General features: G+C 30.0%; 1 protein-coding gene across 1 annotated transcript in view; it reads left to right on the top strand.

Moving 5' to 3' along the window:
• LOC123298337 (organic cation transporter protein-like) overlaps positions 1 to 19,788 on the top strand; it is a 33,365-nt gene extending 13,577 nt beyond the window's left edge. The window contains exons 3-9 of the mRNA XM_044880313.1: positions 2,519 to 2,717; positions 6,335 to 6,593; positions 14,159 to 14,351; positions 15,859 to 15,964; positions 16,712 to 17,215; positions 18,355 to 18,527; positions 19,359 to 19,788. Of these exons, the coding sequence (XP_044736248.1) occupies positions 2,519 to 2,717; positions 6,335 to 6,593; positions 14,159 to 14,351; positions 15,859 to 15,964; positions 16,712 to 17,215; positions 18,355 to 18,527; positions 19,359 to 19,533 (1,609 nt within the window). The 3' untranslated portion in view covers positions 19,534 to 19,788. The remainder of the gene's footprint in view (positions 1 to 2,518; positions 2,718 to 6,334; positions 6,594 to 14,158; positions 14,352 to 15,858; positions 15,965 to 16,711; positions 17,216 to 18,354; positions 18,528 to 19,358) is intronic.
• The last annotated feature ends 375 nt before the right edge of the window (positions 19,789 to 20,163 follow it).

Below are 20,163 nucleotides of genomic sequence, written 5' to 3'. Positions count from 1 at the left end.
GAAATAGTAATACCCTAATAAAAAAAATAGTAGTCAGTCATGGGGACTGTCGACGGAAGTGAAACATAAAGCTTTGAAATAACTGTGTTTTTTTAAAATTTTTATTTAATTATAGTATAAATAATTTCATAATAATACCATGTATATATGAAATATACATAGTATATTAAGTTTAGTCCCAAGTTTGTAACGCTTAAAAATAATGATACTAGGAAAAAAATTTTGTCATAGGTGTTCACTAAATCACCTAATTAGTCCATTTCCGGTTGTCCGTCCGTCCGTTTGTGGGCACGATAATTCAAAAACGAAAAAAGATATCGAGCTGATTTTTACAGCGTACTCAGGACGTAAAAAGTGAGGTCAAGTTCGTAAATGAGCATCATAGGTCAATTGGGTCTTGGGTCCGTAGGACCCATCTTGTAAACCGTTGAGATAGAACAAAAGTTTAAATATAAAAAATGTTCCTTATCAAAAATTAAACAACGGGACACTAAAAAGTTTAAGATTAAATAATAATTAAAAAATGTAAAAACACGACTGAGTTAAGTTAAATTTTAGAAGAAATAAACAAGTCCAGCAGTTTACATAGCGACTTTAACAGTCGGGGCCCATTAAGGCCCTAGACCGGCTTAAATTTTTCCAATAATGAGTCCGACTGTTAATCTCGCTATATAAACTACTGAACTTGTTTCTGTCTTCTAGGATTTTATTTAACGCAGTCGGGTTTTTGATTTTTTTAATTATTTATTTTATTATTAACACTTTTTTTTCAAGTACAATTATAGTAAGTAAGTAAGTACATGTGTTTTACGCAACACTGAATCAGTATCTATTAAAGTAATGTTAAATTATGATGTAATCTGTATATGAATTCGAATTATACCAATTCGAAATATTTTTTGCAAATGCAGGCTATGACGTCACCAATTGACAATGAGATGCTCATTTACGAACTTGACCTCACTTTTTACGTCCTGAGTACGTTGTAAAAATTTCAGCTCGATATTTTTTTTCGTTTTTGAGTTATCGTGTCCACAGACGGACGGACGGACGGACGAACGGACGGACAACCGGAAATGGACTAATTAGGTGATTTTATGAACACCTATGACAAAATTTTTTTCCTAGCATCATTATTTTTAAGCGTTACAAACTTAGGACTAAACTTAATATACTATGTTTATTTCATATATACATGGTATAATACTATGTATATTTCATATATACATAGTATAAAAATAACATAATAGGCCACATCAAAGACATCCTATGCGATAACACCGAAAACACTACAAAAATACTCAACTTCATTCAAGACACAAAGCTCACAAAACCAAACATAACCAAATGTATTATTGTAATTACTTTATTTATTAAGCTTACTGTATATAAAAGGACATTATCTGTTGGAAATACAGTATAATAAATATATTTAAAAAAAAAAAATAATAATAATAAAAACAATACGTAATTTTTTCTAATCCAAATATGTTAAAATTATTTACTAATCACAAATCATGAACTAAATTGTTAACAACATTTCAATGTAAATTTTTGCATTCATTATAACAAAATACATTGCATACATTAAAACAAAGTTTAATTTTCTTGTAGAAAATTATTGTTTTCACCACGAAAATTAAAAATGAAAGCAGCTAAGCAACTTTTTCTAATAGATTTTTTGACCATCTCTGACCCTAAGCAAAATATTAAGAATTGCGGCCCTATTTGATTTCGATCCCAAGTATCTTAAAAAATGTGATCCATCACATTGTATGGTTGTGCAAAATCGAAATTCTTATAAATAACGAAAATATGAGGGTGTCTTTATCTTAAATGCAACACACTGTATATACAATACTTGTAATAATAGTTAAATTTAATTTAATTTGTGTGATGAAGGACATGATTGTAAACTCATGTGATGCAAAACTTTATGCATATATGTATATATCTTATTAACGTTATTTAATTAATTTAAATAGTAAATACAATGTGAACTTATCATTATTATATACTAGCTGTGAACTACCCGCTTCGCTGGGCAACTTTTAAATACAAAGATTTTTGTGTAACATTCATATGCTGTCACTTATCCTCCTTTTGTTCAAAATTTCGTTTATTTTATTATTTTGGTGCAGAAAATTCCTGTCGAAGGTATAGTGAAAACTTAAAACTTTGGAATAGTTGTGTTCACGCGCAAGGTCAAGGAAGGTCTGCCCTTCGGCCTTTGGCCTGGCTGTAGCTCGCTGCGCTCACTATAATGAATATAATAAACTTTTATTGACCAAACTAAACAAAACCTCTACAACTTTTTACATTTAATTCAACTTATCGTATAAAATGCTTTGTCCTGAATGACTGACAGATCATAGCATAGCCTAAACCGCTGGTCGTAGAGACCTGAAACTTGGAGAGTGCGTTCTTTGTATCACATTTTAAGTCTATACCATACATTCAGTCTTGAATATTGAATCAAACGAATTTTATTCCAAAAATTATATTTTATTCATTTCAGAAAATCTTTGGCAATTCCCAAAAAATTACAAAGCGATGGCCAATTTGGTTATGATCATTGTTTAATGTACGACATCAATTATGAAAAATTATTGGAGCAACCTGAGTTTGAAATTGATCCAAATACACCGGTCGTATCGTGTAAATATGGCTGGGAATTTGATTTTAGCGATATACCATATCCAACAATATCTACAGAGGTAAGTTTTTTTAATTATCTAAAATGTATTTCAAAATATATTCCATTTCAAATATAATGAGATTTAATCTCACCCTACTTAGGGGAGGGGACAGCTAAATCTACCGTAGCACTGCTTTCTTATAAAATTTGCAAATAAATCATGCGTTTTATTTAAAATATGACTAATTCGCAATTGTTTACATGGTAATGGTATAGTAAATGTCTAATTCAAATTATTTAAAAGTAACAACTAATTAAACTTGATGCATTCGCTTTGACTGCGTTCTTTTGCTAGAAAAAAGAACAAAATTAGCAATGGTAGGTAATATCGGATTTCATGTAAAAAAATTGAACAACTTTGGTTTTTGACGCTTTGAAGATATATTTAGAGCATTTTATTACATTTACGTTATACAAATTGCCTAGTTTACAATATATTAGAGCATTTTATTTCATTTACGTTTAAAAAATTTCCTAGTTGACTATACAACGGCGGGACTACTTTAATAAGTCTTTTAATAACGATCTGTTTAAAATGTGTTTGAAGGTCAATCATAAAAGAGGTTTCACACTGAAATTTTATTGTTTGCACCTACCAATAATTGAGGTTACACATAGATAGCTATTTTATATTAAATTTTTTACATGATTTACCAACAATTTATAGTTCCGCTCTTATTAAACAGTACTTACCTACTGCTATTAATCTTCCGTCCGCATTACTTATACTTTACTTATTATAATGAATTGTAAGTATAGTCCAATAAAATGAAAATTTGAACTACCATCAGCAGGCCCGGATTTAGAAATTTGCCGCCCCTAGGCAGTTGCCAAAATTGCCGCCCCTCCACCACCCTTGAAATTTCTTAAATGGTGCATTTAATCGTTCCGCAACCAGTTTTGATCTCAAATAGTTTTTTACTCGCCGCAGCACGGAAAATGAACATTCAGCGCTATAATTTGACACGGGTGTACAAACAAGCATTCGGTACGCTATATCAACATTCGGAAAAACTGTGTGGAGCTCATTGGTTCTTATTAATTTTAGCAGATCTATAGGAGAATTTTTTCCATGTTCTTTTTAGCACAATAATTTTTAAGTAAAATCATTTCATTTGCAAACGATGCTTCGATGTCTTGATCGTAGAAATTTATCAACTGAGCAGATTTTTCATAAATTTCTTCTTTATTCAAACAATGCATGTCTGTAATGACTGAGAATTTCTGATAAAGGACTTTGTACGCTTTTTCCCTTTTTTGTAATTCTGATAAAATTTTGTCTAAAATGACGTTGAAAGTATTTATTCTAAAGTTTTCCCGACCAACGAGTTCAAATTTCCCATCTCTCGATTCATCGCATCTAAGTTTTCTTGTCTTTTTTCGCGTAGTAGCCGTTTTGTATTCTTGGTTTTCGGAAACAGCGAGCGCTTTTTTTTCATACAAGTCAAAATCTTCACGTGTATCACTAATCATTTTGTTCAAACCTTCAAAAAGTTCAATTACCTCAACGATCGTTGTATTGACATTTTGTAATTTTTTACTCACAGAATTTAGGGAAGATAAGAGAAAGCTCCACAACTGTTGCATAAACGCAGTTTGTTTTTGTAAACAACTATCATACGCTTGACATTGACAGTCGCTGATATTGATTGGGAAATTCAATTCCCGCGAATTGAACAAGTTTTCGAAGTTTTCGCTAAAATTTGCCGCCCCTCAATTCTTGCCGCTGTAGGCGACTGCCTACAATGCCTGCATAGTAAATCCGGGCCTGACCATCAGAACGGAAGCCTGCATTTTTTTTAATATAAGTGCGTTTTGACATAAAATCTAGCCCCAAAATCATTTGTTTGAAAATATCTCGAAAGCATACGAAGATATGGAAACAGTTTTATAGTAATTATTTCTAATCACTTTTGACGTATATTTGCAATAGAAACCGAGATATTTTTCTTCCCACGTAAGTGTTTTTATGTGCTCCACTAATTGAGAAATATATTTGAAATGAAAACAAAGAACCTAACTATTTAACAAGCACTTTATTATTAATTAAAATGATACTATTCAGTGCACAATACTTAAATTTACTTTTATTTATTACTTTTATTTTTAAATCTTAAATAAACAAGTGAAAACAAACAATTGACTGAATTAATTGTTGAAATACCATGCATAGTCAGTGTTGATTTCTTTATCACATTACACATACATACATGTCACACATACATAACAGATATTCAAGTATGGTACATACTAAAAAATTTCCGCCTAAATGGCGCCCTCACGGTTAAACAGTGATGTTTACGAAAAAATGTTTCAAACAAAAGTTGTTTATTGTTTTATAAGGAACATTTTTTACATTTAAACTTTTGTTCTATCTCTAACGGTTTACAAGACCCAATTGACCTATGATGCTCATTTACGAACTTGACCTCACTTTTTACGTCCAGAGTACGCTGTAAAAATTTCAGCTCGATATCTTTTTTCGTTTTTGACCTATCGTGTCCACAGACGGACGGACGGACGGACAACCGGAAATGGACTAATTAGGTGATTTTATGAACACCTATGACAAAATTTTTTTCCTAGCATCATTATTTTTAAGCGTTACAAACTTGGGACTAAACTTAATATACTATGTATATTTCATATATACATGGTATAAAAACAAAAAACTTTGAACCCGAAAGTTTAAATTATGTAGACACCTACAAAAGGAAGACAAATGAACTCCCAGCAATTTCTTTCTAAACCATTTGATATTAGCAAGAACAGAAAAAGGTATCTGGTCAGATAAAACATAAGATTATTTTCAATGAAAAAAATAATTACTAAATGGGTATAATATAAGCGGATAAAATAAATTGATTTTTTAAATTAAAAATCATTTTAATATTAATTACTTTTCAATTAAATAATAATCATGCATTAATGTATTGTACAGTTCAAAACATAAATAAATAATTAATTAAATATTAAATTATTATTAATTATAATTATTGTAAATACTAATTACAATATTAAGGGCAAGTAAAAACATTTGGTGTGCATGCGGCGGCATACTACACAAGTACAACGTCTATATTTTACAGGGTGTCCTCTTAAGTTGGCTACATATTGAAAACTTTTTATACCATGTATACATGAAATATACATAGTATATTAAGTTTAGTCCCAAGTTTGTAACGCTTAAAAAAAATGATGCTACGAAAACAATTTTGTCATAGGTGTTCATAAAATCACCTAATTAGCCCAGTTCCGGTTGTCCGTCCGTCTGTGGACACGATAGCTCAAAAACGAAAAAAGATATCGAGCTGAAATTTTTATAGCGTACTCAGGACGTAAAAAGTGAGGTCGAGTTCGTAAATGAGCATCATAGGTCAATTGGGTCTTGGGTCCGTAAGACCCATCTTGTAAACCGTTAGAGATAGAACAAAAGTTTAAATGTAAAAAATGTTCCTTATAAAACAATAAAAAACTTTTATTTGAAACATTTTTTCGTTTACATCACTGTTTACCCGTGAGGGCGCCAATTAGGCGGAAATTTTATCGTAGGTACTATACTTTTCGATATAAAAAGTGAATGAACTGATATCGAAGTTTGATAAATGACTAACTACTGGTACTTTTCTCTTACAGTTAGAATGGGTATGTGATAAAGGTACATATCCATCGATTGCCCAAGCGATTTTTTTTGGCGGTGCTATTACTGGAGGTTTATTATTTGGATGGATCGCTGATAGTTATGGTCGTATTCCAGCACTTATTGGATGTAATATGGTTGGAGCAATTGCTGGTATTGCAACAATATTTTTCAATAATTTCCTAGGATTTTGTATTTGTCGATTTTTTGTTGGTATGGCATTTGATAATTGTTTTACAATGATGTACATTTTAGGTAAGTGAAATCTTTTATATATACCTACTTACTTAATTATTAAAAACATTTCTTTTGAAAGACAATAAATAATTTCTGTTAAACCTTGCATTAAATTGAAATCCCTGAATGATCTGATTAAAATAATTTTGTAAATTTACTAATTATTTGCAGTTTTAAATAATTCCTATAATGTTAAAATATAATTATTAATTTTATTTGAAGTACCTAAATTTTAAAAGTTAATAATTACTTTTATTAATTATACATATTTAGTTATTATTTTAAGTTGTAATTATTATAATACTAGCTCGACTCGTGCGGCATTTCGCTCCTGTAGTTAGCATAACCCGTGGTTAAGAACAACAAACAACAAATTACGAAGAAAAGTGGTGAAAAACAAAAGTTCTTAACATATTATTATAATATTAGGAAAATATATATTAAAAATAAATTAATAACAAGTGAAAACAAACAATTGACTGAGTTAATTGTTGAAATACCATGCATAGTCAGTGTTGATTTCTTTATCACATAACACATACATAACTGATATTCAAGTACGAAACTTACGAAAAAATGTTTCAAACAAAAGTTGTTTATTTTTGTATAAGGAATTTTTTTTACATTTAAACTTTTGTTCTATCTCTAACGGTTTACAAGATGGGTCCTACGGACCCAAGACCCAATTGACCTATGATGCTCATTTACGAACTCAACCTCACTTTTTACGTCCTGAGTACTTTGTAAAAATTTCAGCTCGATATCTTTTTTCGTTTTTGAGTTATCGTGTCCACAGACGGACGGACAGACAACCGGAAATAGACTAATTAGGTGATTCTATGAACACTTATACCAAAATTTTGTGCGTAGCATCAATATTTTTAAGCGTTACAAACTTGGGACTAAACTTAGTATACCGTGCATATTACATATATGCATGGTATAATTATGTCTAGAGTATTAGATGAGCATCTGTAAAAACTAACATGTTATTCAATATATATAAATAATAAGAGATATAAACAATATATATCTTCCCTAATAAACTTATTATTTAAATTTATGATATTTTCGTTCATATTTTTTGTCTAGTGTGTTTTTTTCCTAAGCAGTACATTTTTAGACCACGAGTATAGTTTTTGCCAAACCAAGACATAAAATGCTTGAAAATGAGGAGTGAATAATGGAATTTGATAAAGGAATAAGGAAGATAAGGGTAGGACAGAAACAAACTTGCTAGAGTAATAATAATATATAAGATACTTACCTAATATAAAAAAATGTTATAATTTTTGACCTTGATTAATTTAACTAAAAAGTAAATAACCCAAAAATATTAAACTTGAGTACCTTATTCTAACGTTAATGTATATTTAATAGTACGGGGTCAAATCGATTATAAGAAAGCGAATTGAATAGAAATTCTTATCAGTTTGTGGTTGGTCGGAAAATTTAGTGTAAATTATAAGTAAATGAAATGAAATATGAAGTAAACCTGGTTCAGGAAGAGGGGTGAGGGTAGGGAAATAGGCAATTTGAGGGATAAATAATGATTTTTACGATTTCCGCCTAAACTATATACATCGTATTGCAAAAAATTAAATATAAAAGTTGTAAATAATATCTACAACTTTTGTACCAATTTCCAAGATAAAATCAAATTTATGTAAAAAAAAAACACAAAAAACCGACTTTTTCGTTTTTAATTTTTTTTTTCTGCAAAAAAAATGATTTGATTTGAATGAAAATCATTGAAAATATTGATTTTTATGTGTTAAACAAACAATAATTTTTTTGAAGCGAAATATTCATTTTTGAATTTTTATACCATGTATATGATATATATCAAGGTATACTAAGTTTAGTCCCAAGTTTGTAACGCTTAAATATATTGATCCTATCAACAAAATTTTGGTATAGGTGTTCATAAAATCACCGAATTAGTCCATTTCCGGTTGTCTGTCCGTCTGTCAACACGATAACTCAAAAACGAAAAAAGATATCAAGCTGAAACTTTTACAGCGTACTCAGGACGTAAAAAGTGAGATCGAGTTCGTAATTGAGCAACATAGGTACCTTGGGTCTTGAGTCGGTAGGATCCGTCTTGTAAACCGTTATAGATAGAGCAAAAGTTTAAATAGTTCCTTATAAAAAAATAAACAACTTTTGTTTGAAACATTTTTTCGTAAACATCACTCTTTCCCCACGAGGGCGCAAATTGTATAGCATATATTATATGAGAATATTATTTGCATATGTGTGACATGTATGTATGTAATGTCATGTGATAGTGTAATCAATACTGTCTATACATGGTATTTCAACAATTAACTCAGTCAATTGTGTGTGATGTACAAAGCAAATGACCTTTTTATTCAATGAGTGTACTAACATTAAACTTGTATAAAAATGATTGTATTTTGGTTTATGATTATAATAATTTTAAACAAAATATAGAATAATAAACTATTGTATCTTTTAAAAATGCCACTCATCTGTAAAATAAATTTCTAGATGCTTCGTATTGAACAAATTGTTCACAATACTATACTGAACAATAAAATACGAATCTCTATCTCTATATATTATAAACTAGCTGTGAACTACCCGCTTTGCTGGGCAACATCCCCACTTGCACCCCTCCTTCCACATTTCCTTGCGTGGGATAACAGTTTTGTAATGTACACGTCATGCTCTTTTATTTGATACCCCACTTAGGTATATTTGTAAATATTCGATAATTCCTTCCCACTTTCTCGCTACACCTTTCTACCCTCCGAATGTTAAAAGTAGTTAAAAACAATAGATCTTTGAAGCTGGTTGTATATCGTGTCAATATTTGAGCTTAATCGATGCACAACTTTTTTAGTTTTTGAAGCATATCCCTTTCAACCCCTATTTCAACCCCTTACTCTACTATAATATGGATGTATTATACATAAAAACCTTCCTCTTGAATCACTCTATCTAATAAAAAAATCGCATCAAAATCCGTTGCGTAGTTTCAAAGATTTAAGCATACAAAGGGACATTGGGACATAGGGACAGAAAAAGCGACTTATATATAATAAATTTTGTGTAAGTAATTTGCAACATTGTTTTAAATTTGATTTATTATTGATTAACTCTAAATTGGCCTTTTAAAATGATAATTTTATTTTAAATACATTTTTTTATAACCTTTATTGTTTTTATATGGATGATTTATTATCAATGAAAGTAGTAAAAATTCTAGAATAAGATATTTTTACAGAAGAAAAGTTTAGCAACAAGTACTAATTAAGGATGTATGAGCATGACAACAATGTTTGATTTAAAGGCTCAAAATTTGTTTGTAGGTAGTCTTTTACTCAAAGAATATGTGGTTAAAATTTCAGCATAAGTAACCGGGCAAATTTTTAAGAAAAAAGTCATTAAAAATCGATATAAAATACATTGGCTCTTATGGAGGAATCTCAAAAAACGACATATTTTGGAAGTTTTTGATAATTTTCATTTGGAATGAATGAAAACAAATTTAAAAAAAACTTTTTAATAGAAAGTAAACATATTAGCAATGAATTAGAAAAGAAAAAAACTAAGTGTCACCGTCCATATAAGGGATGTAAGAGCAGGGTAGATTAAGGGTTGAAATTATTTTTATCTTATTTTCAACTTTGATGATGAATTTTGTTATAACTTCATGAATGTAGACGAAAAATAAGAATAAAATTTTTCGATATGTGTCTTGGTTTTCGAAATATCGAAAGCTAAATAATTAAACAAAATTTTCAATTTTCGATATTTTGAAAATTAAGCCAGATATCGAAAAATTTTATTCTTACTTTTCGTCTTATATCGTCAAGTAATAATATAAATTTATCATCAAAATTGAAAATATCTATTTTTAAATTTGTGCCCCCACTACCATGCTCATACATCCTTAAAAAGACAATTACAATTAAAGTGAATCACGTGTCACTCAATTATTCATCACCAGAGTTGAAAATAAGGTATAAATAAATTCAACCCTAAATCTAAATTTGCCTTGGTGCTCGTACTACCTTAAATTGCTTGTAAAATTAGAAACGAAAAATATAAAGTTAAGTGGCTTATAACCATCGCATGCTGCCTGTCCTTAAGGATCACACAACCTATACATACATACGGTGTACATCAGTATTAAATAAAGCTTATTCATAAGAAATATGCTTTAATTGCAAAAATAAAATAATAAAACCATCCGTATTATAAAAATAATAAGATCAAAGTTTTATTAATAACTAATAGGATAACAAAAATTTATTTTTCTTAGCATTGTTTTTCATTGCAACGATCGATAACATAATTGTAATAAAAATTGTAATATTAAGGATGTTCCCTCGCCAGTAATAGAAAAAAATAAATTAGTAGATAAGGATCCGAATTTTTAGTAGTTAACGATACATATTATTAAATCAAAAAAAATTTGGGTATCTTATCGATCAATTAAGAGAGTTTTTATTAATTAAAAATACACTAAATAACATACCATCCTCATATCATGCTATGTTATTTAGTGTATTTTAAATTAATTAATTACTCTCTTAATTGATCGATAAGATACCCAAATTTTTTTTGATTTAATAATATGTATCGTTAACTACAACATATTAAAAATTTGGATCATTTATTCTACTAACATATTTTTTTCTATTACTGGTGAGGGAACTTCCTTAAATTAGTAGTTGTTTCGCTAAAATAAAAATTTAAAATTTTCTAATCCTAATTATGAACTGCTACTGCTGCTTAACGTTAACTACAATAAATAAGTAATAGCAGTGGCGGATTTACCAGCAGGCTGAGTAGGCTGGAGCCTAGGGCGGCAAATTTTAAGGGGCGGCAAATTTAGTTCATATTTTTTTATTTCGATTGACAAAATTTAGAAAAAATTATAATACACACACAAAATACGAATTTCAAAAATTATAGAGGAATTAAAATATTCAACAAAAACCGAAATATAGTCCTATATACAGTGCTAAATAATAAATATCTCAAAATCTCTGCATAAACAATTGCTAAACGCTTTTGATTATAATGTAATGATCATGAATTTTTAGAATATCGCAATAGCGATTCCATATTATAGTCGAAATTTAGTTATTTTTACATATTTTCTTCACTGATAATTACTATAATTTTACAGACTTAGTTCAGGAATGCGTACACTTTCAAAGCTACCTTTCATCTGAAAGAATTTCAATAAAACCAATTTCTGGATCATTAAAAAGTCTGTCTTTATTCCTGCGAGATCAGAATCTAGGAAGCATTTATCCAAACTTGGATATAGTACTTCGTATGGCTCTTTGTACACCAGCGACAAATTGTTCAGGTGAAAGAAGCTTCTCTTGCTTGAAGAGAGTAAAGAACTACCTCCGATCGACTTTAAGTCAAGAAAAGCTAAACGCTTTAGCTCTCTTGTGCATAGAGTCAGAGCTAATAAACAAGATTTCGTACGACGATATAATAAATGATTTTGCGAATTCAAAGTGTCGCAAAATAGTATTGTAATGCTTTTATAATTTGACTTGAATTATAATACTAACAAATAATTAAGAAAGGATATATTTATTGTGTTGTTTTGTAACTGTAAGTGTAATAATAAATATTTATCAACGTTCGCCAAATCTAGATTTTTTGTGTAAGCTTTATTCCTATTACATAAGTATTGTATAGTTTTAACACATACCTTAACTTACTTTAAAATTAGTACATGTTTGAGATATTTTTTGCATAAAATATTGTTTTTTGATAATTCTTTGCTGTAAAAATAATCAAGGATCTAACACGGTACCATAGTTCTCGATGATACTAACCATACGGGAAAAGTTGATGTAATGAGGATAATGGAGCACAAATCATAAAGTTGCAATTTTATTGATAGATAATTGATATGATTGTGAACTAAGATATCAAAATTTAGAGGCGGCAAAAATTGAATAGCCTACGGGCGGCAAATCTCTAAATCCGCCACTGAGTAATAGATTAGAATCCTTAGAGATGGGAAATTATAATAATAGTTAATTGTTATAACGGGATGTTATTGTTGTAAGTAGATTCTACTGATCTGATGAGTGTTTATTTTGTAATATTTTTATTTATTTATACATATACAGGGTGTACCGTAAGTACCGCACGCTTTTGCTGCATCAGGTAGAAAAAAAGATTCTAGGACGAAAAGTCCTCTTCCATTTTTTGATCTGATGCACTGACAGTTAGCTTTTAATTAAAATAGGCAGCCAACCAGAAGCATTGTGGCTAAAAATTAAAACCACTCGACTGTTTCTATCGAAACTCATTAATTAGTCTCAATCAGAGCCGAGTGGTTTTAATCTTTAGTTACAAAGCTTCTGTTTGGCTACATATTATAAAAAAAAGTCGCTTTTTCTGTCCCTATGTCCGCTTAAATCTTTGAAACTACGCAACGGATTTTGATGCGGTTTTTTTAATAGATAGAGTGATTCAAGAGGAAGGTTTTTATGTATAATACATCCATATAGTAGAGTAAGGGGTTGAAATAGGGGTTGAAAGGGATATGCTTCAAAAACTAAAAAAGTTGTGCATCGATTAAGCTCAAATATTGACACGATATACAACCAGCTTCAAAGATATATTGTTTTTATCTACTTTTAACCTTCGGAGGGTAGAAAGGTGTAGCGAGAAAGTGGGAAGGAATTATCGAATATTTACAAATATACCTAAGTGGGGTATCAAATAAAAGAGCATGGCGTGTACATTACAAAACTGTTATCCCACGCAAGGAAATGTGGAGGGAGGGGTTCAAGTGGGGATGTTGCCCAGCAAAGCGGATAGTTCACAGCTAGTACAGTATAAAAGACTTTCTTACAAAATCAAATATCATGGAATTATATATTTGATACAGAACTACTAATAGTTATGGTTCTATGAAATATTTACTTAATTTTTTATTTTCTCCCATGGACACACGCATGTTATTCCAATTATAATGAACAATTGAATATTTTCAAATGGGGAGGGGGGTAGAAATCAATTCAACCGTTTAAAATTTGTGAACTCTCTTTTATCAGGGGTTAATCAAATTTCAAAAAATTTACTTGATACTGTGTCGGGGTACAATAACGAAGTGTGTCGGGGTACAGCTAGTTTATTATATATTTGAAAAGCAATATATCTTTCAAATATCTACAAGGTAAAATCATTTCTTCCTCTTTTAAGTATTTTTTGATGCTAATGTTAATAAAAAATATTTCCGTTGGAAATCTATTAGTAAAGAATATTTATTATCTTATTTACATATTGTTACTCTAGCAAGTTTTTTTCTGTCCTACCCTTATCTTCCTTATTCCTTTATCAAATTCCATGATTCAAATTCCACGTTTTAGCTATACTATTTGTAAACCGTGTCGTTAGCCATTTATATTATATGGAATAAGAAGAGTTATTATGGACGTTCTTATGTATGTCTCTTCTTAATTCATATATTTTGTATGGCTAATGAAATAGCTTACAATCGGTATAAATATGCATTAATAAAGGTGTTACAAATGATATTAAATAATTTTTAATATTTTTCTGTATAGTTTTGGAATACGTTGGACCACAATGGCGAACATTTGTTGCAAATATGTCAATAGCAATTTTCTTCACATTTGCAGCTTGTATATTACCATGGTTAGCATATTTTATAGCCGATTGGAGAATTTTATGTATTGTAACTTCGTTACCATTATTTGCAGCATTACCAGCACCATGGATTTTACCTGAATCAGCCAGGTAAATACAACATTATACAAGGTGTTTTAAAATTCCACAGCACTCCTTACGGTTCATGTTTCTTCTATCTTAAAGAGTTGAAATAGGTTAGGTTAAGTTAAGTTATATTGGCTGTCCACGAAGGACACACTTAGGCTATATAGCCCATTGTCATACCATATATGTGTTTTACCAACTTTCCGTTGATAATTTCATTTATCAGCTCCTCAATTTCAGAGGCTGAGTGCACCGCCTTCATGCGTATACCATGCACTACACCAGCCAATCACAACTATTAATTAAATTAATTTTGTTGCGACGGCGGGACTCGAACCCGCTACCCTATGCATACCACGGACGGAATTGGTTAAGCCTTAACCAACTGAGCTAATAGGGAGACAAGAGTTGAAATAAAAATGATTAAAAAAAATTTAAATTTTATTTATCAATTAATCACCTTCTTACACGTTTTTTGTGAAAAATTCATACCGATTCTCTGTACGGCTTAAGAGAAATGTGCCAAAATAATAGGAATGTACTTTAATAATATTATAAATTTTATTGAAGTAGTCCGGTCGTTATGTGACTAGTATAACACGTTGAAAAGGTTATTCATAAGATATAATTATTTACGCATGGCAACAACGGTAACACTAAATTGTTTATTCACAAAATTAGCGAATGTAAAATAATTTCATATATATTAACATTCAACTTGACCTTCAAAGTCTTATTTTAAAATTTCGAAATTAAAATCCCTATTTGGGCATCATATGTCTTGGACTATATGATGTCGATTGTATGCAAACATCACTAATTATTATTTTAATAATAATTATAGTAGCTGGTCTATCTACCTCTACCTTTCCTTGAAGTCGTAAGAACGCAAGGTTTTTGTAGGTATAATGTTAAATAATTCTGTTACTTAACAACGATAATGATTAATAATATTAATTAATATTACTTAAAAAAAAAGTAATCAAAATTATTAAAACATGCGTTTTAATTATATTTTTAAGGTAGTACGAGCACCGAGACCATTTTAGATTTAGGCTTGAAATTATTTCTACCTTATTTTTATACCATGTATATATGAAATATACATAGTATATTAAGTTTAGTCCCAAGTTTGTAACGCTTAAAAATAATGATGCTAGGAAAAAAATTTTTTCATAGGTGTTCATAAAATCACCTAATTAGTCCATTTCCGGTTGTCCGTCCGTCTGTGGACACGATAACTCAAAAACGAAAGAAAAAATCAAGCTGAAATTTTTACAGCGTACTCAGGACGTAAAAAGTGAGGTCGAGTTCGTAAATGAGCAACATGGGTCAATTGGGTATGACCAATTCATTAATAGTTATACTATGCTTAGCCCGCCAACTTGATTTACTCGCGACTATTAGACCTACCTTATGAAAATAATTTTATAGCTTCATGTCCTTTTCCTACCTTCTTTCGAGCTAATAGGAACTCTTTTCTGTATATACAGGATTAATTTTTTTAAGCCGGAGATTATTTCATTTATAGATGGCTGGTATCAAAAGGAAAATTGGATAAGGCTTTTGGAATACTAAGAAAATTTGAACGTATAAATGGGACCGCAGTCGAACCAAAAATGTATCAAGATTTTTCCGTAAGTATATACATTTTCGTTTAATAAAATATCTAAAATTTCTAATAATTAGCAAATAATTTAAAATATAGTTTCATTATACACATATTCCATTTTAAAGTGATTCGCGTCTCACGTGACTAGTCAATTAGGCAATTTGTATGACGTAAATGTAAGAAAATGCTTTAAAAATATCGTAAACTAGGCAATAGGGAATATTCGTGTATTTTTTAAAATATTTTTAATACATTGTTTACACCATTAAACATAGTAAAAATTAAAATACTGTAATCAAATGTAAAAAAATTTAAATTAGAGAATAATTTTGAGATGTTTAAACGCAGTACTTTTAGCGCTCTCTGTTGATGACGTATAAATATGTGAGATGTTAGTTGGTGACAGTTCAATATACTATTTACTACAGGTGTAATACCCACGGATGTGTAATTATAATATATATCCATGGTAATACCAGACAAAATATAAGTAATTAATACCATACAGTATGTCAACAAGTCTGACAAGGCACATACTATGACGCTGGAGGATGTGATAATGGTAGGACGATATATCAATGACCGTGATAATTAATTTTTACATGCAATCCCAGTTTTCGGAATAACCCCGGTTTTAATTAGGTCCGATTATCGAGATTACTGTATATCATATTTTAAGATTTGGCGAAAAACGACCCATATTTTTAAACAAATCATCAAAACCTTCACTAATTAATCTATTTAATATATACAATTCATTTATTTGGTTTAGGATACCTGTAACAAAATACTGAAAGAAGAGGAATTAAATAAAAATTATTCTGTTTTAAATTTATTTAAATCATCACGCTTACGTCATACAACAATTTTATTAATTATAATTTGGATGGTCATCTCATTATGTTTTGATGGACATGTACGAAATGTTGGATCATTAGGTCTGGATCTATTTTTAACATTCACTATTGCAAGTGCTACAGAATTACCAGCTGATACATTTCTAACATTAACTTTGGATAAATGGGGTAGACGATGGTTGGCTTGTGGTTCAATGGTATTCAGTGGTGTGTTCAGTTTATTGGCAACAATGGTTCCCGTGGGTGTACCTTCTGCAACGTTAGCCATTATGGGACGATTCAGTGTTAATATTTCATATAATATTGGTTTACAATATATTGCTGAATTGTTACCCACGGTTGTACGAGCTCAAGGTGTTGCGCTTGTACATATTATGGGATATGTTTCTAGCATTATAGCTCCATTCATTGTTTTACTTGTAAGTAAACTTTAAGTTTTGACTCTAAGTGTTTTCTGGTTTTTTGTATCATATACTAAGCGTAGTACATGAAAAAGTAATCAATTTACAAAATAATTCGTTATATAGCTCAGCAGAAAAGCATGAAGGTTATAAAGAAGGAGAACGATCGCTATGTACTAAACACTAAAGCATTAGCGCACCTGCCCCTGAAAATTTGTAGAATTTATAGTTCATTTTCAGCCACCAGCCGCGCTGTCGTCAATAAGTAGTAAATTAGCGCACAACAGCCCGCATTTAATGATACAACTTAGCGATCCCAGCGCCTCACTTATTTTTTCAACATATTGGGGACAATATTTTCTATTGCGATCGTTCTCCTTCTTTATTATATTCATGCAGAAAAGGGTCGATAAAGGGGTTACAAATGTTGGATGAAAAATTCAACAGCTGATTTTTGCCCATGAAGAGGGGTGGCGGTTCAAAGGGGTGGCAAACGGTTTTTTGCGATTTGCGATGTAACTACTGGTCCTATAAAAAAAATCATTTAATAGTTCTTATAACAATAAAAAAATCTAGAACTTTTATTCTTATCATTTTTTAACATAACCTCAAAACTTTCGAGTAAAACACAAAAAAAATTTTTTTGGTTAGTAGTTTCTGAGAAATTGGTGAGAAAAGGCCTCTTTATAAAGTCGTTCAAAAACGTTTTTTTTTTTTATTGATAAGCAATTTCCGCGTTGGTCATTTTCTTCGTAAAGACTTCAAAATTCACATACAATAAACCCTCTTCACGAGCAAACATTCAGTTGTTGGATATTTACATTTGTAACCCCTTTATCAACCCTTTTCCGTTGAGTTTACCCTTTTTTTTTAAACAAAACACCACGGATTTTTTAAATGGTAAATATTTACTTGAAACTTCCTGAGTGGCTTCCGTTTATTTTATAAATTGGACGATAGAGACCTTTTTTAATTTTTTTTTATAATTTGTTTTGCATTTTTTTAGTTTCTAGATATTTCATACAAAACTTATATAACATTCTTGTAATGCGCATTGAGTGTACTTAAGGAACCTTTTTGATATAATTTATAAATCAAATAATTAATTTATAATTCAAATAATATTTCTAAATTTTAATGACAATTGTTAATTGCAGGCTGATATATCGCCTATGTTACCATTGTTGGTGCTGGGAATTATTGGAATTGTAGGAGGGGTTTTATGTTTGTGTTTACCGGAAACGTTAGATCAAGATTTACCACAGACCTTACAAGATGGTGAAAATTTTGGACGTGATCAAAAGTTCTGGGACTTTCCATGTTGTCCTAGGTAAGAAATTTTATTATTTACACATAGGTCATTAACAGTAAAGCAAATAATTGATCTATCTACACAGTTAGAATAAATTCGAATTATGTTAGACCAACTTTTTTGAGGTAGACTGTTCGTGACCATGGAGTGGGTGGGGTGGGTTTCGCAATGTTATAAAAAACAGATATATTTTCGAAAAACTTTGAAAAATACCCCAAATATTAATTCTGCAATTATTGCCAGACAAGTTCATAAAAAAAATTTGATTGTTTTATATTTTGTAGACATCAAGTCATACTTCGACCTGAGGGGTTAATTTTGGTCGCTAACCCTCCCAATTGTCAGGGGCGGTTCATCAATTTTCAAAAACAAACAGATATAGGTCCGTTTCTATTTTTAGATACAAATTCTAAAAAAATATCATAAATAGAACATAAAAAGTACTACCTTTTCATACTATTATTATCCCCACACCCCCGCCGTTTGCGAGAAAAAAATTTGTCGATTCATAATTTCTTGATTATAACTAGAGAACGGATAAAGATACAGTGTCGAGTTCAAAATAGGTATTTTTAGATTATCTTCAACTTTCCCATTTAATGTTACCAGCGAAAACCAATAATTTTCCCAAAAAACCCAATCAACCCGCATTTTTATCAAAGTTTTTCAAAAAACTCTTCAAAAAAGATTGTTCTCGAGTTTTTGGATTTTTATTTTTTATAACATTAGGAATCCATCCCCCATAGTCACGAAGTGTGTGTCTCATAAAAGTTGTTTTCCAAATAAGGGTACTGAACTATCGTATATTGTACTCCCCATATTAGATACTGTTTATTATTAATTTTTCAGAATAAGAGAAGAAGACAATATTGGATACTTTCGTAGAACTAGTGCAGCTTCTGTGTATGTATCTAAAAGGAGTATATATCGTGCATCTGTACGAGGTGAAATTCGATCAAGTATGATCAACAGAAGATCTGAAATTCGATTAAAGAAATCGGTTAACGGTGATGAGAACTGTTGAGTTGATATTCAGTATCGTTTTCAAAAAAGTATATTTGTAAATATTTATTTTTGTATTTGAAATTGTGATATACTACTATATGTAAATAATAATGTAAAATTATAAAACGTCTAACATGAAGCGATTCCCAAGAACGGGCAAATTTTAGTCTAAGAATTTTTTCTGGCTTTTCTTAGGGAACCAATGACATTTACCAAAACGCTTGTTTAACAGAGAGCCATTGTATGTAATAAAATATTAAAATTTATAATTTAATATATTTGTTTTTTTATACCATAAGTTTAATCCCAAGTTTGCAACGCTTAAAAATATTGATGCTATGAACAAAATTTTGGTATAGGTGTTCATAAAATCACCTAATTAGTCCATTTTCGGTTGTCTGTCCATCTGTCTGTCAACATGATAACTCAAAAATGAAAAAGGAAATTAACTCATAATTCATTTATAATAGTATTCTGAACATTTATACCAATTTTTAGCTCTATGGGAGTTTTTGTAACCTTACTTATATTTTATGGACTAATTTGACTGGATAAACATATTGAAAATTATTATTTACTAGTTTGGTGTAAGGTAAATGCAATGTTTAACCATTTTAGTTTGTTAATAATAAATAATAATCACGAATAA

This window comes from Chrysoperla carnea, chromosome 4, assembly GCF_905475395.1.
Source record: "Chrysoperla carnea chromosome 4, inChrCarn1.1, whole genome shotgun sequence".
NCBI lineage: Eukaryota > Metazoa > Arthropoda > Insecta > Neuroptera > Chrysopidae > Chrysoperla > Chrysoperla carnea.
Note: the sequence above shows the minus strand (reverse complement) of the source record. Positions and strands in the feature narration are given on the sequence as shown.